Here is a 20615-nt window from a genome sequence, read left to right on the forward strand (position 1 = left end):
GAGTCTTCTCAGAACAGAGACCTTCATCTTTCTTTTGGCTGTGCGGCGCGCCTTATTGCGTTATCTGGAGGTTACCAATGACTTCAGACGTTCTGATCATTTGTTCGTTGTCTTTGGTGGCCCAAAGAAGGAGGACAAAGGCGACCATATCTCTGTGGATTAAGGAAGCCATTTGCGTGGCATACATAGCCCGAGGGTGTCAGGTGCCTTTGGGTCTCAGAGCTCATTCCACTAGGGCTCAGGCTACCTCCTGGGCAGAGTGTCAGTTACTGTCACCTTAGGAGATCTGTAGGGCAGCGGTGTGGTCGTCTATTCAACTTTTACGAAACATTACTGATTGGACGTTAAGGCTTCTGATGAACCGTCCTTCGGGGAGAGTGTGCTTCGTGCGGGTCTTTCGGGTTCCCGCCCAGTGTAGGGTGGCTTGGGTACATCCCACTTTTCTGGACTGATCTGGGTATGTTCAGGAAATGAAAATTGGTTCTTACCTGCTAATTGGTTCTTACCTGCTAATACATGGAACATGCTAACATGTTCCATGTTCCATGTATGTTCCATGTAAACCGCCTTCCCGGCGATAGTTTTCTCTGTTAATTGTGAACCGGAGTGATATGTATTGTATACAGGAACTTCCGGTATATAAAAACCTAAAAATAAATAAATAAATAAATAATTTTCGTTCCTGTAAATCCACAGATCAGTCCAGAGGCCCACCCCTTTCTTCAGATACCGAAAGACTGTCTTGGTCAGAACCTGCTTAAGTTTTTTATTGTTGAAGCTCCTTTTTTTGCAGACATGATTCAAGGAGCAGTTTTTAGCAGTTGTTCAGTCTTGTTTTTTGCCAGCGACGAAGTGGTAGTCTGGAAATTTGGTTGGGTGCTACCCTTCGTTATTTAGTTCTGTTAGCATGGGCTTGGGTACAGGTCAATACTGAGTGACTGCAGGTGGTACTCTCGTTATGTAGCCGTGCCCAAAGTTCTAATTGTTCTCTGACTCCACCTGCTGGTAGGGATACACAACCCACTTTTCTGGACTGATCTGTGGTATTACAGGAACGAAAATTAGCAGGTAAGAACCATTTTTCATATGTTTTCCAAGGGATACCTAACAGTGTTATTTGTGCCAACATGGATGAGTAGCATTGGATAATAGTAGGTTTGATGATTCTTGGCAATCTTTCCATAATGTCTCAGATCTTGGCACCCGGCAGACATTTTATTTCCAGGGATAGTATGTCTGGTCGGCAGATGGATGTCTTTGTGCCTCTCGCTCTCTGAAGTCACCAATCATCACTAAACTTCGCTTCCTAGACACAGTGGTTGCTGATCCTGCAGCCGCGGGACTCACAAGTTTTGATTCCTCCTCATCCTGGGACAATTTCTCCACCACTACTTCCAGTGCTGCATGCTGGTTCTTCAGCTTGAGGAAAAGGATGAAGAGTCTACTGATTTTGTAATCTGTGTCCAACTGCTATCTTGCAGTCCAGATTCTTCTTCCTCTCCTCTGGAGTTTTCTGTCTTAGATGCCAAAAGAAACATTTCATCGATGTAGTCCTCATTGTCAAAGATGCTATTAAGCCTCAGTTCTGCCACATGTTTCTGAGTGAGTCAATCTGTAGGCATCATTCACACCAGACCAGTTCTTCGCTGTGGATCAGAATATCTGTCTGGACAGAGGCAGAAGTAGTACCTGTGGCAGTAGCTTTTCTAGTTTCCAGCCATCCTTCTGTTCTTCTTAGGACTTTGGTACCTGTAGAAAAAAATGAGAAAAGAAACTACTAATGTCCCTACCTTGGTACTAATGTTCTTTTGCTTCAATTATGGTACAAACCCTGTAGGTTTAAAGTACCTGTAGAGTTTGCACCTAGATGCTCAGTTTTATTTATTGCCCCCATAACCTACAAGTGTACAAGTCAGTTTGCTTGTATAGTTTTGAAATGGTGTTGTTTTTTTTAACTTTTGCTCAACAGTGCTAAATGTAAGAATTATTCCAAAGTTCCAGAGTATGCACAAGATTCTCCTTGTACTGCAGTCATTAGCAAACCACTCTATGTATGCAAAGTACTCTTATAAGAATACTAGCATATAGAACTTTAGTGCCAGATGCTAAACAAATTTTCTTACAGCTTAGAGTTATAGTAATAATAATAAGAAAGATGAGGAAATGGAAACATTTTCCTAAAATGGAAGTGAGTATATACTTTCCCAGTCTTGTCCTTATCTAATTTGTAATATACTCATGCTTCATGTAGTGAGGTTGCTTTGTTGTAACTATTCTTACCTTAAAGATGTACCTGAAACTAGTCTTAAGGTTAAAGAGCACGACTAGGGAATCCATTTAAATATGGTGAAGGCAGTTTTGCAGAATTTGAGTGAGTTAAGATGTTAATAGCCTGCAGATAAGCATTATAAATATACTTGTCAAGTATTGCATGTTTCTAAAATGGTACTATTTTTCCTTTTTTTCAGGAAGAAATGGAAAAGAAAATTAGACAACGTCTAGAATTGCAGAAAAATTTCCATGAGCAAATGGCCTACAAGCATTTTGAGAAAAAGAAAGCTAAAGAGGAAGAGGAGGCTTTCAGACAAGCTATGCTGGCCAAGTTTGCAGAAGAAGATCGTCTTGAGCAGATGAATGCTCAGAAACGTCGCATGAAACTTCTGGAACACAAGAGGGCTGTGGAAAAACTAATTGAAGACCGTCACCTAGAATTCTTGGCAGAAAAGGTAAAATTAAATCTGTACTTTTTTCAGTTTGGGGTCTTTTGTAATGATTTGATCTGAAATAATTCAAAGACTAGTGAGTGTGGAAGTTGCTTTACAGAATTTCTTTTAGCTTTGATTGTTTTTGGGAAAGGGCAGCCAAGATTAAAATGAACTTGAGCAGTGTAAATAGAATAATCTTCAATTTCATGGAAATATCTTCTTTCAATGCATAATATTCCTTGTTAATTGCAGTATACCAAGTCATACTTTCTAAAGGAAAACATAAAATATAGCAAGAATCTTCCATTGTATTGCATAATGAAGCTAGTGATTTCTAATATTAGCATAAAAATATATGAATATAAATAGAGCTAACAAATACTATATCTATATATCTCTATATCTATCTCTATATATCTATATAATAAACTTTGGAATATTTTTTTAAAGGTCAGTAAGACAGCTTTTAAGAAATGCAATTTTATCATTCTTCCCTCCATTGTATACCTGCTTAGAAATTTGTAAGGAAGATATTTAAAAAAATATTGCATATGTTTTCTGTATCATATTTTTTTCCATTTTGAACATTTTTTAGGGCAAATTTTCTAGCAATGGTACAGCATACATTATCTTTGAATATTGGAATGTTATGTGGCTAAAAGTACAGATATACACTTCCACAGTGTTAAACGATGGAAAAGTGGTAAAAAAATAAAATAAAATTTCCTTCTCATCCTGCTATACCAGACCAGAAAGATTACTTTATGTTCCCCTTCCAGCATATGGAGGCAGAGCACATTAATTTGTCTGTGACATCACTATTTATGTGATGTCACATAAATAGTAACCTTCCACTATTCAATTCTCACCCTTCACAGCTCCCAGTTTTCTCCCCTTGAGTCAGAAATCTTGGAGTCGTCATGGATAAACAACTAAATTACTCAGATTTCATCAACACCACAGTAAAAGAGTGCTACTACAAACTCCAAGTTCTAAAAAGGCTTCGACCCCTCCTCCATTTCCACGATTTCAGATCAGTGTTACAATCAATCATTTTCTCAAAAATCGATTATTGTAACTCCTTGCTTCACTGCCTTCCCATCAACACACTAAAGCCTCTTCAACTCTTACAGAACGCAACAGCAAGGTGTCTCACAAAATCCAACAAAAGAGACCACATAACATCGATCCTAAAGAAGCTCCACTGGCTCCCAGTCAAATACAGAATACTATACAAACTTTTATCAATCACCCACAAAGCTATTTTCAACAACACTCCACTGGACCTTAAAATTCCTCTTCAACTTCACACTTCAACCCGCCCTATAAGATTAGCACTAAAAGGCACTCTACACGCTCCTCCCATTAAATCATCCTTAAGGAAAAGAGCTCTATCTGCTGCAGGCCCCAAACAGTGGAACTTGCTTCCTCCCGAGCTCAGGCTGATTCACTGCCCTACCACGTTCAAGAAGAGCCTCAAGACATGGCTATTCGCTCAAGCCTACCCACAATTTTCTTGAGTCATCCACAGCCTCCACCAACCAGCACAGATTATAGCCTCCACAGACTGCCACAGACTATAGCCTCCACAGACTGCTACGGACTTTCCACAATCTGCCTCAGACTTTCACAACCCTTGACCTAAGCTTATATTCTCCCAGCCACAATAGCTCTTCCTCTCCCTCCATTACTTAATTCCCTCCTATTGTTACCTTACCCTATCCAATCGCTGTAATTGCTAACATTGCTCTCTTCCCAGTTATGTTCACACTTTTCTCTTCCCAGTTATGTTCTCCAAGTTGTTCACATCCTTGTTCATTGTAAGACATATTTTGTCAGTATGTTTCTACTGTTGTAATGTAAACCGGAATGATAAGTAACCCTGTTACTTGAAATTCGGTATAAAAAAAGTTATAAATAAATAAATAAATAAATGTATGATGCAGTGACATTTTAAAGCCAATATTCTCTGCCTCCAGCAGATGGAAGAGTACGGATGGTGCAGCAGGTTTTTAATTTGTTTACCCTATTCTCACAGGACAAGCAGGATGGTAGTCCTCACATATGGGTGACATCATCAGGATGGAGCCCAATCACGGAAAACTTCTGTCAAAGTTTCCAGAACTTTGACTGGCCCCTACTGGGCATGCCCAGCATGGCACTAACCCTGCAGCCAGCATGGGTCCCCCTTCAGTCTTCTTTTTTCCGCGCAGCAGTAGCCTCGCGGTTTAGGAGCTCTGAACTGATTCCTGACAGGAATTTTTCCTAACGGAATTAATTTAAAATACTTCGCCCCACAGGGGTCCCCCCTCTACCTTTCTTCGACCGCGGTACTCCGGTAAGTTTTTTCACCGTTTTTTGTCGGTTACCGTCGAGTTTGGCCCTTGCGGCCTACTGGCCGTCGTCCGTACTGCGGCTCGATTTTTCCATGGCCATGGCATCGGGGTTTCGTCGGTGCCTGGACTGTACTCGCACCATGTCTATCACAGACCCTCATGGAGTCTGTGTTTTGTGTCTAGGCCGTGAGCATGATGTCCTAACTTGCACCAAGTGTGCCCTCATGACACCTAAGGGTAGCAAAGCCAGAATGGAGAAGATGGGACTCCTCTTCCGTGCTAACACCCTGACGCCGTCCATCGCATCGACGTCCTCGGAACCGGCACCGTCGAAGTTGGTCCATCAACAACCGTCCAGTGACCGCCCGCCATCGACGTCTTCACGGCCATCGACTCCCGTACCTCCCCATCAAGATCGAGGAGATCGTAGGGAGAAGCATCGCCATCGGCACCGTAGGTCTCGGACCGTCGAGGGAGCGAAATCATCGACCTCGCCACCGTCCGAGCCACCGTTGAAGAAGCCCCATCCAGGAACAGCACCGACCACTCCTGCGACCAGGACATCAAGGCCACCCTCACCCGATCGGGGTTTAGGAGTCGCGATTCCGCCTGTAAAGGTGGTCCCTCCGACTGTGCCTCAGCCTCCCTCTTCCGTCACGGAGCCGGAGCTGATTGCCCCAGGTCTCCGGGAAGAACTGGACCGGCTGGTCCAGGAAGCCATCGACAAAGCGATGCAATGACTCCAAGTCCCTCCAGCACCGACACCGGCACCGAGAGTGGAACCGGTCACCGACCCGATTCCAGCAGCGCTGGCACCGCTGCTTTCCCGGATGCAGGCACTCATGACTGCCCTTCCACCGGTGTTTCCTGGGTCTCCGATGGCTCTGGTGCCCTCCCCAATGACTGCTTCATCCGGAGGAGAAACACCGTTCCGCATTCCTCCTTCAGGGGTAGTGCCTCAGCCATCGATGCCATGCCGTCCCTCGCCACCGATTCACTCATCGGGGGCGATACGCACATCGGCGCCATCGATGCCTTCGATGCTGGCACCGATGCCCCCCAAGGTGTCCGCGGTGCCCTTGGCGATTCCTTCGATTTTCTCGGAGCCTCAGCCGGGCCCTTCAGGTATCCAACCACCCTCTCGTCCTACAGGTCAGCCTGCTGATCCTTATGACTCTTGGGGTGATGATACCTCCACAGACACTGATGATTTACCTTCACCTCCTTCTCCTACTGAAAGTAGAAAGCGTTCTCCTCCAGAGGACCTCTCTTTCATTAATTTTGTGAAGGAAATGTCTGAGATGGTCCCTTTTCAACTTCAGACGGAACAAGATGATAGGCACCAGATGATGGAGCTTCTCCAATTCCTGGATGCCCCTAAAGTGATCACCTCTGTTCCCATTCATCAAGTTCTTCTTGATCTACTTAAAAAGAATTGGGAAAATCCTGGATCCGTAGCCCCAGTACACAGGAAGGCTGACACTACTTATCTAGTATAGTCAGCCCCGGGCTTTCAAAAGTCTCAGCTTGACCACCACTCAGTTGTGGTAGAGTCAGCTCAGAAGAAGGCAAAAAGAACGAAGCCACACTCCTCTATCCCTCCTGTCAAGGAACACAAATTCCTAGACAATATTGGTCGAGTGTTCCAAGGGGCCATGCTCATCTCTAGAATTGCTGCTTACCAGCTGTATATGACCCAATACAACAGGGTCATTTTCAAACAGATACAGGACTTCTCTGAAACCCTGCCTGACCAATTCCAAGAACATCTTCAAACCCTTGTCAACAAGGGCTTTGAAGCAGGGAAACACGAAATTAGAACAGCTTACGATATCTTCGACACCTCCACTAGAGTGTCTGCGACTGCCATTTCGGCATGGCGTTGGGCCTGGCTCAAGTGTTCAGACCTTCGCCCAGAAGTACAAGACAGGCTCTCCGACCTGCCTTGTATTGGTGACAATTTATTCGGTGAACAGATTCAGCAAATAGTGGCTGAGTTAAAGGATCATCATGAGACCCTCAAACAGCTCTCATCGATACCTTCTGACTTCCCATCTAGACAGCCCTCCAAGAAGGACCCTAAGAAGTCTTTCTTCCGGCCAAGGAAGTACTATCCTCCACCGACAAGGACCCGAGTGACAAGGACCTATCATAAGTCCCAACCTCGCCAGCAAAAGTCACAAGCAGCTCCCCAACCGGGGCCTGCTTCAGGCTTTTGACTTTCACTTCGAGAGCAGCAGCCTGATCCCTCTCCCAGCCATACCAGTGGGAGGTCGACTATGCCACTTTCATGGAATGTGGCAAGCCATCACAACCGACCAGTGGGTACTGGCAATCATTGCTCAGGGTTACCATCTGAATTTTCTTGCTGTTCCATCGGACTCCCCGCCGCTACAAGTGTGGGGAGTATCCGACCACTCTGTCCTTCTGGAGCAGGAGGTCTCCCTTCTTCTCCAGTTAAGAGCATTAGAACCCGTTCCTCTTTCGCAACAAGGCCTAAGGTTCTATTCCCGGTACTTTTTGATCCCCAAAAAATCCGGGGGCCTTCGTCCAATTCTAGACCTACGTGCCCTCAACAAGTACCTCCAGCGGGAAAAGTTCAAGATGGTAACCTTGGGCTCACTTCTACCTCTTCTACAAAGAGGAGACCGGCTCTGCTCTCTAGACCTCCAGGACGCATACACCCACATTGCGATAGCTCCAGCTCATCGCAAGTACCTCCGGTTTTTAGTAGGCCCAAAGCACTACCAATTCGGCCTAGCGTCAGCTCCACGAGTCTTTACCAAATGTCTCGTAGTTGTCGCAGCCTTTCTCAGGAAAGAAGGCGTTCAAGTCTACCCCTATTTAGACGACTGGTTAATCAGGGCCCCAACCCAGCAAGCAGCTCGATCGTCCCTGAATTTGACCCTACACACTCTAATTTCTCTAGGATTTCTCGTCAATTACGAAAAATCCTGTTTAGTCCCATCTCAAACCTTGTCTTTCATTGGGGCAGACTTGGACACTTTACAAGCAAAAGCCTTCCTACCTCAACAAAGAGTTCAAACTCTTGTGTCTCTTGCTCACCAGTTGCAGTCTCAGTACACAGCGACTGCTCGGCAATTCCTTGTCCTTCTCGGACACATGGCGTCCTCAGTCCATCTCACTCCAATGGCCCATCTGGCCATGAGAGTCATGCATTGGACTTTTCGGTCACAATGGACTCAAGCGACTCAGTCTCTCTCAACCATTGTCCACATCACCGACGCACTCCGTCTGTCTCTCGCCTGGTGGAAAGATCAGAACAATCTCCTCCAGGGACTACCTTGTCATCTACCAGATCCTCAAATCATTCTCACTACCGACGCTTCCAACCTCGGCTGGGGAGCTCATGTAAACTATCTACAGACACACAAGGATCTTGGTCTCAAGAGGAATCCAAACACCAGATAAATTTCCCGGAGCTTCAAGCAATGCAATATGCTCTCAGAGCTTTTCAGGATTACCTATCGAATCGCATCTTCCTGATTCAGACGGACAACCAGGTGGCCATGTGGTACATCAACAAACAGGGAGGCACAGGCTCCTTCCTGCTGTGTCAGGAGGCCGCTCAGATTTGGGCGGAAGCGCTCTCCCACTCGATGTACCTCAGGGCAACCTACTTGCCGGGAGTGGACAATTTTTGGCGGACAAACTGAGTCGTGTCTTCCAACCGCACGAGTGGTCGCTCAATCCCTCGGTAGCGACCTCTCTCTTCCAACACTGGGGTTATCCCGAAATAGACCTCTTTGCGTCCCCTCAGAACCACAAAGTAGACAATTACTGCTCCCTCATTTGGAGCGAACGCTCGCAGCCCAGAGATGCATTCTCCCTCTCATGGGCAGCCGGGCTGCTTTATGCATTCCCTCCACTTCCTGTTCTTTCGAAGACTCTCGTGAAGCTCCGTCAGGACAAAGGAACCATGATCCTGATAGCACCTCACTGGCCACGCCAAGTGTGGTTTACTCCAGGATCCTCTCCATCCGCAGGCACATTCCCTTGGGAAAGGACCCGCTTCTGATCACTCAGAACGACGGATACCTACGCCATCCCAATCTTCAGGCCTTGTCCCTGACGGCATGGATGTTGAAAGGTTGATCCTTCAACCACTTAACCTTTCAGATTTGGTTTCTCGTGTCCTGATTGCTTCATGGAAGCCTTCCACAAGAAAGTCTTATTCCTATAAATGGAAAAGGTATACATCATGGTGTTCTTCACAGTCCCTTGATCCCTTTTCCTGTCCAATCCCGAGATTCTTGGACTATCTCTGGCATTTATCGGAATCCGGTCTAAAGACTTCCTCAATCAGAATGCATGTCAGTGCGGTAGCCGCTTTCCATAAAAGTGTCAGGGATGCCCCTATATCGGTGCAACCCCTCGTAACACGTTTTCTTAAAGGCTTGCTCCATATCAAGCCACCCTTACGTCCTCCGGCCCCTTCTTGGGACCTTAATTTGGTTCTTGGTCGGCTCATGAAACCTCCATTTGAGCCTCTTCACTCCTGTGACCTAAAATATCTCACATGGAAGGTGATTTTCCTTTTGGCTATCACTTCAGCTCGCAGGGTTAGTGAGTTACAGGCCCTAGTTACCTATCCACCTTACACTAAACTCCTGCAGGACCGGGCGGTACTCCGCACTCACCCTAAGTTCTTGCCTAAGGTAGTTACTACCCCAAACCAAATAAGCCTGATACTTCACTTTCAATGCATTTCCAGCATAGCTCTCTGCTTTAACGGCAGGGGAGAAGAAAAACTGATACTTCACACACATCCAGCATAGCTCTCTGCTTCAACGGCAGGGGAGAAGAAAAACTGATACTTCACGCATATCCAGCATAGCTCTCTGCTTCAACGGCAGGGGAGAAGAAAAACTGATAATTCACGCATATCCAGCATAGCTCTCTGCTTCAACGGCAGGGGAGAAGAAAAACTGATACTACACGCATATCCAGCATAGCTCCCTGCTTCAACGGCAGGGGAGAAGAAAAACAACCAATAAGGGCTGAATAACATAGTCTGGGTAAAACAAATAAGCATGGGTGTAGCTTGCTTATTGCGGCGGTTACTTCCCCTACTACCCCTAACTAATCAAGTTTGATATTTCACTTGGATGCAACTCCATCACTGCTCTCTACATTAATGGTGGGGGTGGAAGGGAAATAGATCCAAATAGCTAAGAGAAACAGATAAGTATGAGAAAAAATGTGTGAAGCTTGCTGGGCAGACTGGATGGGCCGTTTGGTCTTCTTCTGCCGTCATTTCTATGTTTCTATGTAGTTTCGGAGTTTCACATTAAACAATCCATTATACTACCTATTTTCTTTCCCAGGCCCCACTCCAATCCAGGGGAACAGGCTCTGCATACCCTCGACTGTAAATGGGCTCTAGAGTTCTACCTAGACTGGACAGTGGCCCACAGGAAGAGCACTCAGTTATTCGTCTCTTTCCATCCCAACAAATTAGGGCAGCCTGTGGGTAAACAGACTCCTCCTGGTTGGCGGACTGCATATCTTTTTGCTATCAGCAAGCAGGCATTCCTTTCCAAGACCGTGTTAAAGCACACTCGGTGAGGGCCATGGCGACTTCAGTAGCACACTTACGATCGGTGCCACTTCCTGACACTTGCAGGGCTGCCACCTGGAGCTCACTCCACACCTTCGCAGCCCACTATTGCTTGGACAAAGCCGGAAGACAAGATTCCATCTTCGGCCAATCTGTCCTGCGTAACCTGTTTCCAACGTAACGTACCAACACCCTTCCGCCTGCCCGGTGGGGTGCGGATGCCCTCTACCAAATTCCACCCCAGTTGTTGTGCCTGTTGCACGCAGTTGGGTACATTTGGTGCATGTTCGGACATCCTCAGCTCGGTACTCACCCATATGTGAGGACTACCATCCTGCTTGTCCTGTGAGAAAGCAAGTGTTGCTTACCTGTAACAGGTGTTCTCACAGGACAGCAGGATGTTAGTCCTCACGAAACCCGCCCGCCACCCCGCGGTGTTGGGTTCGTAATGCTTTGTTTTATTTTTTCGGCACTGCCTGTAGCTATAAAATAAGACTGAAGGGGGACCCCTGCTGGCTGCAGGGTTAGTGCCATGCTGGGCATGCCCAGTAGGGGCCAGTCAAAGTTCTGGAAACTTTGGCAGAAGTTTTTCGTGATTGGGCTCCATCCTGATGATGTCACCCATATGTGAGGACTAACATCCTGCTGTCCTGTGAGAACACCTGTTACAGGTAAGCAACACTTGCTTTCTTTAAGGATTAATTAAAACAAATTAAAATTTGCAGTAAATATTGCACTTTCTCTGAGGACAAGCAGGATAGCAGTCTTCACACACACAGGCAACATCGTTGATGGAGCCCGGCACAGAAAACTTATGTCAAAGTTTCTAGAACTTTGACTGAGCTTATCTGAGCATGCTCAGCATGCTGATATACCATGTATCCGCATGGGGTCCCTTCAGTCTCTTCTTTTCTGCTGAGCCTCGTGTCTTCCTCAAATTTTGTGGTGAAAGTAGCCTCTTTTCTTTTTCAATTACTTTTGCGATTTTGACTTTATTTTTCTACCACATATTCATTGAGGGTCCCTTCAATGTCTTTCCCCTTATCTTCTTAGTTAGGTTTTCCGAGGTTTGGGTAAGTTTCTTTTCATTTATCATTCCCCCGGGGCAGTCATGCAGTCTGTGCCATTGATGGCTGCCGCCAAAGATTTCGATTTAGCATCCCTTTTATTTCGTGACGCCATGTCCTCTATGGGATTTAAGCAATGCCCCAAGTGTACGAGGACCACATCTATCATGGATCCCCATGATAGATGGTGTCCTCTGCCTAGGGTCATTGCATGTTGTCCAGGGTTTCAGCAGATGCGCCCAGATGACCCCAAAAGGACGTCAGGCCCGACTTGGAGCGACTCTTTGGATCGGGCAAGTCCAAGCCATCGACATCTGCACACCAATGGCCATCAAGCCCTCGACATCAGCAGTGCCTTTGGTTACATTGATGTTGAAGGCTGAAAGGGATGCCGGAGGCAGGCATTTGCTAGCTCCTCCAGGTTGGGTTCATCTTCATCTGCCTTTGCACTGGGGAGAAACCAATCCGAGCATTGAGGGAAGCCAAAGACGCATCGGTCTGTGATGCACAGAGCCGGGCACGGAGATTCACCAAAAGATGATGTGCTGCCTCTGAAGTGACCCCTTGGGGAGGACAGCCAATCTTCCACGATGCCTAGGGGTTCGCCTCGACCTCCAGTGGTCCAGATGTTTACCATAGATTCTCCTTTTGGGTCCAAAGAGGATGTGACTATTGCTGGCTCCCAGTCAGTCTTGGCATCGGCGATGTTTGAGGAGGCGCTTAAGAAATGCGTGCAGGCAGCTGTGAGGCAGGCGGTGCTGAGTGTCGGCATCAGGGAACTGAAGGCACCTTGAACCCCTGCTCGAATCTCTACACATTATCATCTACATGCTACCAACACAACCTGTACTGGTGCCCGAGGATCACTGAAGGTGCCACCAGCCAATCCGATGGTTATCCCCAATTCCTCAGAGGAGAAACTCTCCTGGAGATGGGGGTTGTCTAGGGGCCCAGGCCAACACAACTGGTTCCATTGATTCCCATACTGCCAGCCAGGGGCCAAGCCCCACAGGTCCTGTCTCCAGTCGATGACAGTGATGACTATGCCCCTTATAACCCCTGGGAGGATGACAGTTCAGATGCTTCTGACACCAATGCATCAGATGGTCTCCCCTTGGACCAGTCTCCTCCAGCTGATTGAAGGAAGTCTCCCCTGGAGGATCTCTCCTTTGCAGGGTTTGTTAGGTTGATGGCAGAAGCTATCCCTTTTCAGTTAGAGACAGAGTGTTGCAATGGTGGACCCCTGAGCCGAGACGAGGTCGACACTACCTGAAGAGGAAATCTAACAGGTCCTTGTCGTCGGGAGGTGGATCATGGAGCTGTGGTGAATCGGACCCAAGGCAGGGGCATCCACGGAGTCCGGTGGACAGTCCAAGGATCAGGGCAGGTGGCAGACAGCAGAATCCAGAGAATAGTGCAAGGGTTGAGACAGGCAGCGGGCAGCAGAATCCAGTGAATAGTCCTAGGGTCGAGGCAGGCAGCAGTGTCCAGAGAACGGTCCAAGAGTTGCGGCAGGCAGCAGAATTCAGAGAACAATCCAAGGGTCGAGGCCAGAATCAGTCCAAGGGAGACAGTACCAGGATGTCAGGGAGCAACGGAGAGAACAGGGCCAGGAAGCAGGATAACACGGTCAGGAAGAACACCAAGTTACGAACACAAGGTGGAGCATGATTAGGAACGCGAGCAGAACAAACAGAGGCAACTCTGAAGAGCAGGGACTAGGTTTAAGTAGTCCCTGCTTAATGACATCAGGTGGGAACCGTGGGAAATTCTCCCACCACAGTCCCTTTAAGAATTAGAGAGAGGCACGCGCCTAAGTTGCTGCCAAGTTTCAGGTGCTGGTGGCATTCCTTGCCGCAGAGAAGAGACGCAACGACTGTGGCAGTGAGCGTAACATGGAGGAAGATATCCAGCACAAGATGCTAGATATCCTCCAATACATGGAGCCTCCCAAGGAAATTGTGGCAATCCCAGTATATGAGATCCTTGTGGAACTGCTGATGAGGATCTAGGAACATCCCTCTCTCAGTGCCTCCCATAAACAGGAAGGCGGACGCAGTTTATCTCGTCCAAAAGGCTCTTGCATTCAACAAGCATCAGCTGTCACACCAATTTGCAGTCATCGAATCTGCTTTCAGAAGGCCAAGCACATTCGGACCCATTCCTCCACACCCCCTGGAGAAGGATCAGGCAGTGATGGATACTCTTGGGAGAAAGGTCTTTCAAGGAGCTATTCTTATTGCCTGCTTGGCAGCCTACCAGTTCTATATGGGCCAGTATATGTGGGACATTTTGAAGCAGGTGCAGGAGGTAGCTGAGCAGCTGCCTCAACAGCAGCAGGTTACCTCCAGTCGCTGGTGCACAAGGGCCTGGAGTGTGGGAAACACGGGGTCCAGTCGATTTGTGATGTTTTTGAAACTGCATTGAGAGTCTCTGCAGCAGGGATGGACTCGTGTGGCTGCAAGCCTTGGACCTCCAACTGGAGGTGCAGGAATGACTTGCAGATGTGCTATGCATAGGAGAGAATCTCTTCAGAGATAAGGTGAAAGACACGGTGGCACAAAGTCGAAACCACAATGTGACACTCCAGCAACTCTTCACTGGCACCCAGGTCCCACCCTCCTCATCCAGGATACCTTGAAGGTCAGGAGGACGGAAGACTTTCTTCTGCCTGAGGAAATACTACTGTCCTCCGCCTTGACCCCATCAACAATCGCAAGACCTTTTCAGCCACCTTAGGCAACAGAGAGCCCCAAAGTTGCAACCAAATGCCTCAGACAACTCTAAGGACAGGGTTTTGACTGGCTCGCAGGGCACACAGCCACATCCGCCAAAGCCATGGCAAAGAATCTTCTGGTTAGGGATAGGCTGTGGTTCTATACGAGCCAGTGGCCCAGACTAGTGGGTCCTTGCTATCTTATGCAGTGGGTACAAATTAAATCTATTGAGTGCCCAACCAGATTGTCCCCTGGATCTTTTTTGAGGACTGGTAGCTCATCAGGCGGTACTTGTAGAGGAGCTCTCCTCCCTCTTAACTGCCAGAACGGTTAAATCCATCCCACCTTGAACAAATTTCTGAAAAAGGAAAAGTTCAAGATGATTTCCCTGGGCACCGTAATCTCTTTCTCACAAAAAGGGGACTGGCTATGTTCTCTTGATCTGAAGGACACATATACCCATATTGAGATCTTCCCCAGTCATCGGAAGTATCTCCAATTTGTGATGGGAATGCAGTACTTCCAGTACCGTGTACTGGTGTTTGGGCTAGCGTCCTCCCCACAAGTCTTCATAAATGCCTAGTCGTGGTGGCGCACTTGTGCATGCTGGGAATCCATGTTTTTCCCCTGTCTGGACGATTGGCTTTTCAAGAGCACTTCTCGGGAAAGAGCTGAGGCATCCATGTGCTCAACCATTCAGGTGCTGGAGTCATTAGGGTTCATCATCTAATACAAGAAGTTCCATCTTAGTCCATTACCTCAATTGGACTTCACTGGAGCCCTGCTAGACACAGCCCAGGCCAAAGCCTACCTGCCGTGGCAATGGGCCATTAACCTGATGACCACCATGGCGGAGATTCAGCAGAGTCTACAGGTAGCAGCCTGGGACATGTTGAGGTTGCTGGGCAATATAGCTGCTACAGTGCATGTCACTCCCCTGGCACAGCTGCATATGAGGAGCACCCAATGGTCCCAAAGGTCCCAGTGGAATGAGGCCACACAGGTCCTCTGAGACTGCATCTGAATTTCTCTGGCCCTCCAGAACTTTATCTTGGTGGCGGGACATTTCCAATATGGAATGGGGGGTTACCTTCTGGGTTCAAATTATGTTGAAAATGGATGCGTTCACCCTGGCCTGTGGAGCTCATATATATGGGCTCAGCACCCAGAGTTTGTGGTTCCCCCCCCCCCCCCCAAAAAAAGGCATTATCAGATCAATTTTCTGGAGCTTTGGGCAATCAGGTATGCTCTGTGGGATTTCAAAGATTGGCTATTCAACAAAATTGTCCTGATCAGACCGACAACCAAGTTGCAATGTGGTATGTCAAAAACAGGGCGGCACGGGCTTGTACCTTCTGTGTCAGGAAGCAGTTCAGATCTGGTCATGGGCTCATTCCCATGAGATGGTGCTCAGGGCAATGTATCTGGCCGGCGTGGAGAATGTATTAGCGGACAGGCTGAGTTGCACCTTCAAGCCCTATGAATGGTCTCTGGATCAGGGTGCAGCGAATCGGATCTTCCATCTGTAGGAGAGCCCAGACAAGGATCTATTTGCCGCGTCTTGGAAGGTTCCTCAGTTCTGCTCTCTTTACGGGACTCATGGCAGACCAGCCTCAGATGCCTTCACCCTGTATTGGGGAAAAGGTCTTCTGTAGACGTATCCTCCAGCTCCACTGGTAGCAAAGAATTTGTTGACGCTTCGTGAGGACAGAGGGACTTGATTCTCATAGCCCCTCATTGGCCAAGACAGGCCTGGTTTCCAGTCCTATGGGAGATGTCCATCTGGAAACCAATCAGACTGGAGACTTCCCCAGATCTCACCACACAGGATTGGGGCAGGTAGCGTCATCCCAGCCTTCAGGCCCTGTCGCTCACAGCCTGGATGTTGACTCTCCAATCGATCAGTCTTTCAGAGGATGTGTCTTGTGTCCTGGTGGCTTCCAGAAAGCCTTCCACCAGAAAGTCATATGGACTGAAATGAAAGAGATTCTCTGTATAGGGTGAGCAAGAAGCCTTAGATCCTTTCTCCAGCCCGACACACAAACTTCTGGACTACCTTCTACACCTTTTAGAAGCTGGTCTTAAAACCAAATCCTCCTGAGTGCAATTGGCGCATATCATCACAGTGTAGAGGGTAAGCCCATCTCTGTACAGCCTATAGTTGTACGGTTCATTCGAGGTCTGCTTCAGTTGAAGCCTGTGTCCTGGGACCTCAATGCGATGCTGGCCTAGTTGGTGAAAGCTCCTTTTGAGCCACTGCTGTGTTCCTGTGACCTGAAGTACCTGACCTGGAAGGTCACATTTTTGGTGGCGGTCACATTAGCTCACAGGGTTAGTGAGCACCAGGCCTTAGTGACTTATCCACCTTATACTAAGGTGGTCTTGCATATGCACGCTAAGTTCCTGCCTAAGATGATGTCTAACTTCCATCTTAACCAATCCATTGCCTTGCCAACATTCTTTCCCAGGCACCATTCTCATCAAGATGAACAAGCCCTGCACAGTTTGGACTGCAAAAGAGCTTTATTCTATCTGAAGTGGACAGACAGTCCACCCAGCTTTTTGTTTCGTTTGCCCAGAACAGGCTGGGTATCGCTGTAGCCAAGCAGGCACTCTCCAAATGGCTAGCAGACTGCATTTCCTTCTGTTATGTCGAGACGGGATGGTTCATGTCAAGGCTCACTCTGTTTGAGCCATGGCAGCGTTGGTGGCCCACTTGTGAGCAGTTCCTATGGAGGAGATCTGCAGAGCTGTGACATGGAGTTCTCTCCACACATTCATATCACATTATTGTTTGGATAGGGATGGCCAATGCAACAGCCGGTTTGGCTAGTCTGTCCTATAGAACTTATTTGAGGTTTTGAACCCAACCACATTCACTCCTAGGGCCTGTTGTTTTTGTTTAGGCTGCCCCCCCCACCCCTTGTTACTACAAAACTGGTTATTGTTGTGCCCATTGGCACTTGTTTTGTGTTTGGTCCCCTTTTATGTTGGGAGGCAACCTGTAGCTAGTTATTCACCCATGTGTGAGGACTACTGTTCTGCTTGTCCTCAGAGAAAGCAGAGTTGCTCACCTGTAACAGGTGTTCGTAGAAAATAGCAGGATGCCAGTCCTCTCAAAACCCGCCCACCTCCCCATGGAGTTGAGTTTCCACTTCATGGGTTATTCCTGAATTCTGTTTTATGAGATGGAAGGGACCTTGCATGGATGTGTAGTATAGTGGCATGCTGAGCATTCTCAGAGAGGCTCAGTCAAAGTTCTAGAAACTTTTCCGTGCTGGGCTTTACTGTATCTGCCCGAAGATGTGTTGGTAGAGCCTAATAGGAGCTCTGAGCTATGAGAATCTTCTGAGAAATTGCTGGCACTCATTTAAACTCTCATTCCCCTTGTTTTCTCTCTAAACATAAAAAAGAGAGTTTTTGAAGGGAGGAATGCTGCCTGGTTTTCTGTGAGAAAAGAGGTGTTTTAAAAGTCTTTTGCTATAAATTTAAGAGAGCCTAATGTTGGAACAAAGTAATCCGTGGGTGCAAGTGGCACAAAATGCTCAGCTTGCCTCTGTGATGAAAATACTACAGAGGACTCCTCAGAATCAAAACAAATAAAGTAAGCACAACACAAATAATGAATTTACAGCCATACCCAGAGGCAACGGAGGAATTGGACAACCATTGTATCTGGAATAGCAGTCATTTTGAAAGTAGCTTGAACCATTTACAGCATTGCACAGCAGCAGACACTGAAAAATCTTGATCCTCCGATTTTAATGCCAGTAAATGAGCATACTACAGAAGTAGGAAATAAATAAAAGCTGTCCTAGAACCTGTGAAAGTTACACCAGAGTCTTTCAAATTTATTCACCAGGCATTCTGGATGTTACAGAAACCTGGGGAATTACTGGAATCTGCAATTTTAAAAGCACAAAAATCAACTACTTCAGGCCAACCCTCAAAAAGACTTAAAATTACTCCAGAACCTGATCTTTTGCACTCCAACAAGTTTCTATATATGGACAGAGAGGATGAATATGGGAGAGTAGTTGTTGATCACTAGAAGTGGGGAAAATTAATTTAGAAGGCGAAGAGGATTCAGTTACTTAATTCTTTCATAAATATGAGATTTCTACATTAATTTCACAAGTAAATTCATCTTTAAGAATATCCAAAAATATAATGGAGGAGACCCCTGAATAGGATCCAATTATTAAAGGAGTTCACAAATCATCAGCAGATATTCCCCTTCACACTGAAATAGAAAACATAGTATTAGTGGAATGGAAGTCACCAGAAGCAGTTCATGGACAAGTAAAGACCTTCTCAAAGCTTTATCATTTGCCAAATTATGCCCTATAATGTTTATTTCAAATGCCACAAGTTGATGCAATGGTTTCAGCTGCAACCAGAAAGACAATCGTTCCTATAGAGGGAGGAGCAGTGTTAAAGGACCATCAGGATAGGAAAATAGAGATAATATTAAAATGTTTCTCTGTACGGACCCAGATCAGTCCAGACTCCTGCATTTTGCCTCCCTTCCAACAAATGGAGACGGAAGATTTTGCAGGCACTGCCTCTTAAGCCAGTGTGCCACCTGCAGCTCCTCAGTATTTCTACCTCCGGCAGAGGTAGGCAGGTTGGCAGGTCCTGGTGGGACCATCCCTCCTGGTAGCAGGATAGAACAAGCAGGGGTTGGGGACCACAAAATTGCTCTAGCTGTTGCACCGGGGGTGAAAGCTAGTGGTCTGGCTCCCCTTCAGCAAGGATCACTGGAAGCCTCTGCCACCCTTTGTTCAGGGCAGTACACCTTTTAGTGTTTTCTTAGTAAAGTTGTTTTAAAAAAAAAAAAGAGGAAAAGAAGCTGTAGGAGCAGTATTTCTTTTTACTTTTGGCTCTCCCAGTCGCATAGGGCGGCAGTTGGGGACGGAGGCAGGTATCTGAGGCGGCTCCTGATCCAGTGTACCCTCTCAGGGCGAGCCACGTGGTCTAGGGCGCGCCGAGCCATACCGCGAGCAAGCCGTTGCTGCGTGTGCATGGAGCAATGCTCACGGCTTTCTATGTCCGGCATATGTTCCCGCTGCGACTCCGGTGGGGAGGGCTCCTCGCAGGGGACTGCAACGGCGTTACCGAAGCAGCGTGAGCCTAGTAGATCACAGGATGCTTCCAATGGAGTGGTTGACCCGTTCCTGCTGAACGTGGGAATGGTGGCCATTATGAAATCATTTGCAGCTGCTGAGGAGAGAACGTCAATGCTGTCATCAGCCGATTTGAGCCCCAATGAGACTCGGGGGGCCATGGAGGGGCAGGCAGATGGGGATCCTGATCCCTTGGTGGGGGATGAGCATGGTTCCTTTCCCTTTTCTTCTGATTTTATTTTGTTAATGCATGAAGCTTATCTGGCCCCTAGGGTGCTGCTTCCCTAAGCACAGGCCCTCTGGGGGTCCATCCAGGAAGAGGCCCAGGGGTTCGGAAGCTTCGGGAGCTACAAGGATCTGTAAGGTCAGAGCGCCAGTGGGGCAGTCTACCATGAATGTTTGTTCCTCAGAGGAGTTCACCCGGGGATTGCCTTTGGGTGGACAGGATCCGAAGGAGGAGGAGCCTGGGAAGTTTCCTTCCATGGAAGGGGACAACCCTAAGGTTCGCCTGTTTCAAAGGGAGGAGCTGGGCCCTTTGATTCCGCATGCCCTGGCGGAGTTAGGGATAGTGGTCCTGCAAGAGGAGCCGGATGAAGACATGGTGGATCCAGTTATGGCTGCTTTGAGGGGCCCAACCAGAACTTTCTCTCTCCATAGGATGATCAAGCAGTTGGTGGTCAGGGAGTGGGACACTCCAGAGACTGGCCTGAAGGTTAGTAGAGCCATGGATACGCTTTATCCCTTGCCTGAATATACTATGGAGCTCTTGAGGGTGCCAAAGGTGGATGCTTCCTTGTCAGCAGTCCCAAAGAGAACCACCATTCCAGTAGCTTGCACGGCAGCTCTAAAGGATTTACAGGACAGAAAGCTGGAAGTGCATCTCAAGGATTTTTGAAGTTTCTGCTCTTGGCATCAGGGCGGGTGGCAGTGTACAGCAGTTTCATGCTCCGTGCTAACTTGAGATGGGTGCAGCAGTTACAAAGTGTCAATGATCTGCCGCCGTAGGAGCCTGAGCAAGCGGAACGCTTGGAGGTGGTGGTCGCTTTTGGGGCTGATGCTTTATATGATCTTATTCGCACTTCT

At 47.5% G+C, this 20615-nt stretch overlaps 1 protein-coding gene across 3 annotated transcripts in view; it reads left to right on the forward strand.

The window, feature by feature from the left end:
- Window positions 1-20615, forward strand: part of MNS1 (meiosis specific nuclear structural 1) — a 154615-nt gene that overhangs the window by 122345 nt on the left and 11655 nt on the right. For all 3 annotated transcript variants that reach the window (XM_029575319.1, XM_029575320.1, XM_029575321.1), the window contains exon 8: window positions 2469-2726. In XM_029575319.1, coding sequence (XP_029431179.1) covers window positions 2469-2726 — 258 coding nt within the window. The remainder of the gene's footprint in view (window positions 1-2468; window positions 2727-20615) is intronic.

This window comes from Rhinatrema bivittatum, chromosome 13, assembly GCF_901001135.1.
Source record: "Rhinatrema bivittatum chromosome 13, aRhiBiv1.1, whole genome shotgun sequence".
NCBI lineage: Eukaryota > Metazoa > Chordata > Amphibia > Gymnophiona > Rhinatrematidae > Rhinatrema > Rhinatrema bivittatum.